At 43.2% G+C, this 8,659-nt stretch overlaps 1 protein-coding gene across 6 annotated transcripts in view; it reads right to left on the bottom strand.

The window, feature by feature from the left end:
• Slc4a1ap (solute carrier family 4 (anion exchanger), member 1, adaptor protein) overlaps positions 1 to 8,659 on the bottom strand; it is a 34,975-nt gene that overhangs the window by 9,927 nt on the left and 16,389 nt on the right. The window contains exons 10-13 of one of the 6 annotated variants that reach the window (NM_001347328.1): positions 7,916 to 8,159; positions 5,563 to 5,649; positions 3,148 to 3,218; positions 1,047 to 1,116 (exon numbers count right to left, since the gene is read on the bottom strand). In NM_001347328.1, the coding sequence (NP_001334257.1) occupies positions 1,047 to 1,116; positions 3,148 to 3,218; positions 5,563 to 5,649; positions 7,916 to 8,159 (472 nt within the window). The remainder of the gene's footprint in view (positions 1 to 1,046; positions 1,117 to 3,147; positions 3,219 to 5,562; positions 5,650 to 7,915; positions 8,160 to 8,659) is intronic. The other 5 variants (NM_001359154.1, XM_006503810.3, NM_009206.2 and 2 more) reach the window with 5 other exon arrangements.

Genomic DNA, 8,659 nt, shown 5'->3' with positions numbered 1-8,659 from the left:
GAATCCAGTATTCTGCTAGCAGCCTTCAGATGAAGATATAGAACTCTCAGTTGCTCCTGCACCATGCCTGCCTAGACACTGCCATGCTCCCGCCTTGATGATTATGGACTGAACCTCTGAACCTGTAAGCCAGCTCCAATTAAATGTTCTTAAAAGAGTTGCCTTGGTCACAGCGTCTTTACAGCAGTAAAACCCTAACTAAAATGTGTGTTCAAATGTGTGTGACTGTCTCATTACTTTAAAAAAATTATTTTTACATATTTATTTATGTATTTTTGAAGCAGGGTCTAAGTGTAGCCCAGGCTAGCCTCAAACTTGCTATGTAGTAAAAAATGACCTTGAACTTCTGATCATCCTATTTCTACTGCTGAATGCTGGGATCACAGGCCTACACCACCATACTTGGTGTATGCAGTACTAGGGATTGAACCCAAGGCTCTGTGAATGCAAGGCAAGCACTCTACCATACACTAGGCCATTATAATCTTTTAAAAGTTGTGTAAGTGAGGCTCTACACAGGATGCACCAATTCTACTCACTTGATATGTCTCTTTACATCCTTTAATTCCATCAATGGGAGACTTACTATATACACTTTGTAAGCTTTCTTAAATATATAACCTACTTAATATAAATAGGAGAAAGAGATGGCTCAAAGGTTAAGAGCACTTGCTGAGCCAGGCGGTGGTGGCGCACGCCTTTTATCCCAGCACTCGGGAGGCAGAGGCAGGTGGATTTCTGAGTTCGAGGCCAGCCTGGTCTACAGAGTGAGTTCCAGGACAGCCAGGGGTACACAGAGAAACCCTGTCTCGGAAAAGAAAAAAAAAAAAAAAAAAAAAAGAGTACTTGCTGCTTTTGCAGAGGACTTGAGTTCAGTACCCAGCACCCACATGGCAGCTTGCAATCACCCATAAGTCCAGATCCAGGAAATCTAACACCCTCTTCTGTCTTCCATGGGCAACAGAAATACATGTTGTATGTACATGCACATACACACACACACACACACACACACTTCTTAAAGGAAGGAAAAATAAACACTATACCTTCAGGTGGGACCCATATACAGTAGTCTGGGTCATCCTCAGGATATTTGGAAGAAAGGATGGGTGGAAACTGCAAAGAAAAAATATACTATTTTACTCACAAGAGTTGTTTGTTCAGTCAGAGTGTCACTAAGTAGCTCAAGGTACCTTGGGGACTTGTGATCATCCTACCTAGGATTGCAAGTTTGTCCCATCATGTTTGATTCTAAAGACTTTTAGCTGTAAGAATTACTGTTTTTCTCCCTCTCAGTAAACAAAACTAAGAGAACAGTTTCTATGACTGACTCTGATTCCTACAAAGCCAGAGGTCAGTGTCGAGTGTCTTCCTCAATTGCTCTCCACGTTTTATTTTGAGACAAAGTCTCTATGAAGCCCCAATTGGCCAGGAATACATTACACACACCAGGCTGGCCTCAAAGTCACAGAGATCCATTTGCCTCTGCCTCCCAGGTTCTAGGATTAGAGGTGTGTGCACCGTACATGTCCCACTAGTTATTCATTTATTTATTTACTTGCTTGCTTAATTTTTGTTTTTTCCAGAGCTCCTCTCTGTAGTCCAGGCTATCCTGGAACTTGCTCTGTAGATGAGGCTGTCCTGAAACTTGCTCTGTAGATGAGGCTGTCCTGAAACTCACAGAGATCCACCTGCCTCTGCCTCCTGAGTGCTGGGATTAAAGGTGTACATCACCACACCTGGCTTTTTTTTTTTAACTTTTAAAATTATATTTATTTGTGCTTTTGAGTGTGCACACCCTGGGGCATTATGTGGAGGTCAGAGATCAACTAGCCAGAATCAGTTCTCTCCTTTCACCAAATGAGTCCAGGATCAAACTCAAGTTGTGAGTCTTGTCAGCAAGTAAGAGTCTGCACTAAGCCACCTAGCATCCTTTTTTGACAGATGATTCTGCGCTGAACCTGGAGTTCACTTATTTGGCTGTTTGGCCTGCCTGCCTCCTCAGTACTGGAACTGAAGACATGTGCTGAGAATCCAAACCCACCCGGGTCCTCCCGCCTGCCCCACAAGCACCTCACCAACTAAGCTGTCCCTGAGGCCAGTTATACAAGACCCTATATAGTAGTGTTAACATCTGGCCAGCTGAGACACAAGGGGTATGAGGCACTCCTGCACTACAAGGAAAGTCCCTGCCTCAAAAACAACAAAAACAATAACAAAAAAGCACGCACACACACACACACACACACACACACACACACCCCTGAAAGAGAAATTAAAGGAGTGGTAAGAGAAAGCTGGCATCTGTCTTTGCTGGCCTTTGTGAGGCTGTTGACCAGGCTGTTGACCAGGCTGGCCTTTGGCTGGACCAAGTCCTGACAGGCAAGGATGGCTCACTCTGCCTCCACAGTCACTCAATGTACTCACTTTCCTCTTGCCAGCATGGAAAGAGGACACATGTTGAGCAGGGAATGCCTTACATGCACCCTCAATAGAATCTTGGTTCTGAGTCCGTAAATGAGTTTCTCCACTTAGTTACACTTGCCACAGCTAGCTGCTAAGGAAACTAAGTACATCTGTGTCTCTAGTGGATTAGGACTCTGAGCCTTGCACACGGTTGCATACATTTTGCTCCAGGTGCTTTCTCCAGTTGCTGACTGTCCCTGCTATCCCTCTGCTGCAAGGAACCACAGCTGCCAGCACAACTGCACACCGAGCTCTGCGACTCCTCTTGTGAGTTAGTCACTCCACAATGAACCCAAGATGGGACAGAACAACCTACTTGTCCCCTTCTGAGGAGCTGGTGAAGCAGGAAGCTCTTGATATTTTAATATGATTTTTACAATAGGGTAAACATTATGATCACAGTGGAGAACATCAATAATACTTTTGTGTCACAAAAGGAAGGAGATAAGACCATGTTCCTCAGATTTCTTTGCATCCCATACAGGATAGGAAAAAACAATTAATCAATTAATAAGAGGTAGCCTGTAGGGTACATGAGCAGGGTAGACGAAGAATTAAAAAACGAAAATAAAGAAGAGTCCAGATTTCTGCAAGGAGCTAATGCTGCTGAAAACTCTAAGGCAGTCTCAAGAGTCAAAGAACCACCACAGGAAGTTTGTTTTTGAAAACTGAAGTACTTACTTTGCCAGGCCCAGGAGATTTCTTTTTCTTCGGCTCATCTCTGTCTTGTTTATATTCATTCGCTGGTGCTGCTTTAAGGTAAAGTATACACAGCTGTTATCAGGAGTAAACATATTATAGTATATTATAGTATACACAGCTGTTATCAGGAGTAAACATATTATAGAATGAAACCCTGAGATGGTGCCGTAAGTGAAGCCATAGACACCTCAGTAACTGGCTTGTCTATAACCTTAAGACGTATATAAAGGTTTGGAGAGCTGGCTCAGTGGTTAAGCACATTTGCAGCCAACTCCCACTGGCAGAGCTCACAACTCCCTGTAACTCCAGCTCCAGAGAATCCAACACCTCTGGATACCACAGGCACTAGTATTCATGTGCACATACTAACATGCATATACGCACACACACAGAACCAAAAATAAACTAAATATTTGTTAAAAAAATGTATATTAAGAAGAAATAGTTGGGGCTGGAGAGATGGCTCAGTGATTAAGATCACTAGCTACTCTTCCAGAGATTATAAGTTCAATTCCCAGCAACCACATGGTGGCTCACAACCATCTGTAATGGGATCTGATGTCTTCCTCTGGTGTGTCTGAAGACAGTGACAGTGTACTCATAAAAATGAAATAAATAAATCTTTTTAAAAAAGATGAAGAGGAAGGAGGGGATGAGGAAAAGAGAAAGGGGAAGGAGAAGAAGAAAAAGAGGAGGAAGAAGATGAGGGGGAGGAGGAAGAAGGAGGAGGAGAAGGAGGAGGAAGAAGAGGAAGAGAAGGAGAAGGAGAAGAAGGGAGAAAGGAGGAGAAGGGAGAAAGGAGGAGAAAGGAGAAAGGAGAAAGGAGGAGAAAGGAGAAAGGAGGAGAAAGGAGGAGGGAGGAAGGAGGAGGGAGGAAGGAGGAGGGAGGAAGGAGGGGAGAAGGAGAAGAAGGGAGAAAGGAGGAGAAGGAAGAAAGGAGGAGAAGGGAGAAAGGAGGAGAAGGGAGAAAGGAGGAGAAAGGAGAAAGGAGGAGAAAGGAGAAAGGAGGAGAAAGGAGGAGGGAGGAAGGAGGAGGGAGGAAGGAGAAGGGAGGAAGGAGGAAGGAAGGAAGGAGGAGGGAGGAAGGAGGAGGGGAGGAAGGAGGAGGGAGGAAGGAGGAAGGGAGGAAGGAAGGAAGGAAGGAAGGAGGAAGGGAGGAAGGAGGAAGGAGGAAGGGAGGAAGGGAGGAAGGAAGGAAGGAAGGAAGGAGGAAGGAGGAAGGAGGAAGGAGGAAGGAGGAAGGAGGAAGAGGAAGGAGGAAGAAGAAGAAGAAGAAGAAGAAGAAGAAGAAGAAGAAGAAGAAGAAGAAGAAGAAGAAGAAGAAGAAGAAGAAGAAGAAATAGTTAAAAGAGTACATGCTGCTTTTCCAGAGGACCAGAGTTTGGTTCCCAGCACATGTCAAGCAACTAACAACCACCTGTAATCTAGCTCCAAGCGAATCTGATGCCACCTCTGGACTCTGTAGGCACCTGCATACATGTAGCATATAATCACAGACACACATATACATAAATTTAAAAAATATATAGGGGCTGGGGAAATGTCTCAGCAGTTAAAAGCATACACTAATCTTAGATAGACTTGAGTTTAATTCTTAGCACACACATCAAATGGCTCACAAGCATTTGTAACTGAAGTACTTCTGGCCTTGAGAACAGCAGCACTCATGTACATCTATCCCCAGACAGACAGACAGACAGACAGACAGACAGACACACACACACACACACACATATCCACATAATTTAAAAAATAAAACAGATCTTTATTTCATTCACAAACATACTCATAGCAGAAGATGGCCTAGTCGGCCATCATTGGGAAGAGAGGCCCCTTGGTCTAGCAAACTTAATGTGTCCCAGTACAGGGGAACGCCAGGGATCAAGAAGTGGGAGTGAGTGGCGGAGGGAGGGTATAGGGGACTTTTGGGATAGCATCTGAAACGTAAATAAAGAAAATACCTAATAAAAAAATGTGGGGAAAAAAAAAGAAATTACCTTTCACTGTTAGTCTTTAAATAGGAAAGCTAGGCTATAAACTAGAATGTGATGGGGCTGCTTTACCTATTCTACAGTTTAACTGTAACAGGCAAAGCCTGAGAAAAGCAGCCTTTCCACGGCAGGCCACGGTGGGCCGAGATGGAGTGCTGGAGAGGCTTCTTCCATCTGGTCAGAGAGGTGAGAGGCACTGAGTGCTCTGTGAGACAGATGGGAAGCCAGGAAATGGACTAGGAGTAGAGTAATAGGCAGGTAAGATGGTACTGAACAGAAACCTCTGTACAGCCCTAGCATCTGTATGCCTGCCATTTTCTGTTCTGCCTCCCATGGCAGCGGCTGCCACCTCCCCCTTATAAAGCCAGGCAGCACTGTGTGAAGAAGCAGCTATCCTGCTTACCTGAAGGGTCCTCACATGACGACACTATTTTGCCCATCTCTTGATAATCTTTACTCTGCTCCACTTGGCTGAGTTGAGATATACTTTCTATAAAAAGCAGTGCCAGGGCATATTGTTATTAATTCATTCATGGTAGAGTCCAAAAAAGCAAAGACAAGAAGAGCAGTTACACACTTCTATGTCATTCAGTTAGACTACAGCAGATTCCATTCACCTTAAGTCTTCAGTAAAGGGGTCTCCGGAAGCCTAGCAGAACCACTGCAGTTCCACTTTTAAAAACTTTCAGGTAGGGCTGGAGAGATGGAGAGTGGTTAAGAGCACTAGATGCTCTTCCAGAGGTCCTGAGTTCAATTCCCAGCAACCACTCGGTGGCTCACAACCATCTGTAATGGGATCTGATGCCCTCTTCTGGTGTGTCTGAAGATAGCTACATTGTACTCATAAACATTAAATAAATAAATAAATCTTTAAGAAAAAAGTTAAAAAAAAACCTTCAAGAAAAACTTAATGGTTATTCTTACAACAAAAAGTCTTTAAAAACGTATGTATCTACCACCTAACTTACAAATTTAACTACAAGGGATATATATTTAAAAGATACCAGAAATAAGTATCAAGATTTATTATTTAATTTTTACAATAACAAAAGTTAATAGGGCCAATGAGATGGCTTAGCAAGTAACGACACTTGCTGCCAAAGCTGACAGACTACCTGAGTGGATTGCCAGAAGCCACATGGCAGAAGCCATGACCCCTGAGAGCCAACCTCTCACCTCCCAGTGCAAACAGAACACACGTGCCTCACCACCACACGCAATAAAGGAAATTTAATAGTTTTCAATTAAATTTAAAAATTAATGTTTAAAAAGTTAAAAGAAAAAAATCATGACATATGTGTGTGTGTGTTGAACCACTATGACCCTTAATAAAGGAAAATCATATTATAAAAATAATATTTTTATTATCCCTTATCTGGTTCACAAAGCCAGTAAGAAGGTTCAGCAGGTAAAGGCGGCACTTGCCAGCAAGCCTGAGGATGGCCTGAGTCCACAATGGTGGAAGCAGAGATCCAGCTCTCTCTGTCCCCAACCTCCACGTGTGTGCCACAGTAGTCACAGAATCATAAGTACATAGGTAATAAATGTATTTTTAAAGATTAAAAAGTAATACTTCGAGGACATAGGAAAAGCAGGCTCTAGATTCTGAATAGATTCAGAATTCATTTACATAATTTATAATTCTATGTTAAAAAATAAGTAAAAAGACAGAGGACCAAAAGCCTACAATAATCCTTCACAACTATGGATTTACTAATTATTTAACCTTTAAGATTTTGTTGTTGTTGTTTTGGGTTTTTTGTTTGTTTGTTGTTTTAATTTTATTTGCATTGGTGTTTTGCCTGCATGTGTCTGAGGATGTCCGATCCCCTGGAACTGGAGTTACAGACAGTTGTGAGCTGCCATGTGGGTGCCGGGAATTGAACCTGGGACCTCTGGAAGAGCAGTTAGTGCTATTGACCCCTAAGCCATCTCTTCAGTCCCCAAGCTTTAAGGTTTTAAACCAAGTTTTAAAACCTGTGTTTTTAAATATTTAAGTATTTCATTTGTGCTGACATCAATTCTCAGAAGACCATCCACTACCTAATAAAAATTCCACCCTAGACACTAGATAGAAACTCTTACCCAAGAGAACAACGGTCAGGGTAGTCCAAGTAACTCCACAAACAATAAAGCTGTTGCCATTTGCCCCTCACTGACGCCCAAAGGTTGAAGGTAAGTCCCTATTGCTAAAGACACTGCATCCTTAGGACAGGAGACTGGATGGATGAAGCTAGACCTTCTGCAAGCCTTGTTCCTGTAGCCTACCTTCCACAACACCAGAGAGTACTACACAAACTGACAAGGGAGGGAAGCAGTTGACAGTCCTAATTAGCCACAACAAGCATTAACAAAACACAGACCAACATGACAAGATACACCGAATGGTACTACAGTAGCTTCTCTGTTGGCAATAACCAACTGTTGCCTAATTGGATGTAAGGCTTGCTAAAAAGAGAAAAACCTGCTATTTTCACATGTACATATCCTCTGATCCTCTGTAACAACAAACACAACTGGTTTTGCATTTTTTGTTTGTTTTCCAAGACAGGGTTTCTCTGTATAGCCCTGGCTGTCCTGGAACTCTCTCTGTAGACCAGGCTGGCCTCGAACTCAGAAATCCACCTGCCTCTGCCTCCCAAGTGCTGGGATTAAAGGTGTGTGCCACCACTGCCCAGCGTGGTTTTGCATTTTTTACTCTACCAAAATGAACACAACTGCCCGACTAGCCAGCACAGGGGAAATAAAGACACTACCATGGCTTTTAGTCTCCTTGGAGCACGAGGGCTCTGAGGGAGCACTCGGGTGCTCCACTGCTGCTTCCAGCTCCAGCTCAGGCTCCTGAAGAAGCCTGACACCTCCATCCTCCACTCGTTCTTCATGCTCCTCCTTCACTTTCTCCTCCTCCTCCTCTTCCTCTTCCTCCTCCTCCTCTACTTCAGGTTCATCCTTCATTTGCATTAAAGCTGGAGGGAGTTCTGGACGCTTGGGTGGCAACTTCTACATGGGAAATAAAACCACAAACAGGAATTTCTGCGTGAAGGTAAAAAGGGACAAATCTCCAGGATAATAAGCCCCACAGAAATCTGCTAGAAGTGTGACCTCCAAAGGAAATTTTGTTCATCTATACATCTTATCAAATGTTTTCAGCAATTTCTGGGGCCACAGATTACCAGAGAACATATATAAGAACCGAAACTGGATCTGCAACAGCAAAAACCAAAACAACAAAGATGATGAACACAACACCCCGTATACAGATCAGCGGCGTGCTTGCAGATGCAAAGTCAGGCTCCACCTTCAGTGCTGCACACAGGATCCTAGGATTGTTAAATATAAGATACCTGAAGCACCCTGTAGGGAAACAGAATTCTACTGCAGGTGAATGACAGCAGCAGGATCCAATCCTGTCATATCACGTCAAAGAATTTTGATGTATTACAAAGTCTTCAGGGAAGTAAATCAAATATATGTTTTCAAGAAAAAAATCATTCTTACTG

The sequence above is a fragment of the Mus musculus genome, chromosome 5, assembly GCF_000001635.26.
Source record: "Mus musculus strain C57BL/6J chromosome 5, GRCm38.p6 C57BL/6J".
Lineage (NCBI taxonomy): Eukaryota > Metazoa > Chordata > Mammalia > Rodentia > Muridae > Mus > Mus musculus.
The sequence above is the reverse complement of the archived record's forward strand: the minus strand, read 5'-3'. Positions and strand labels throughout refer to the sequence as shown.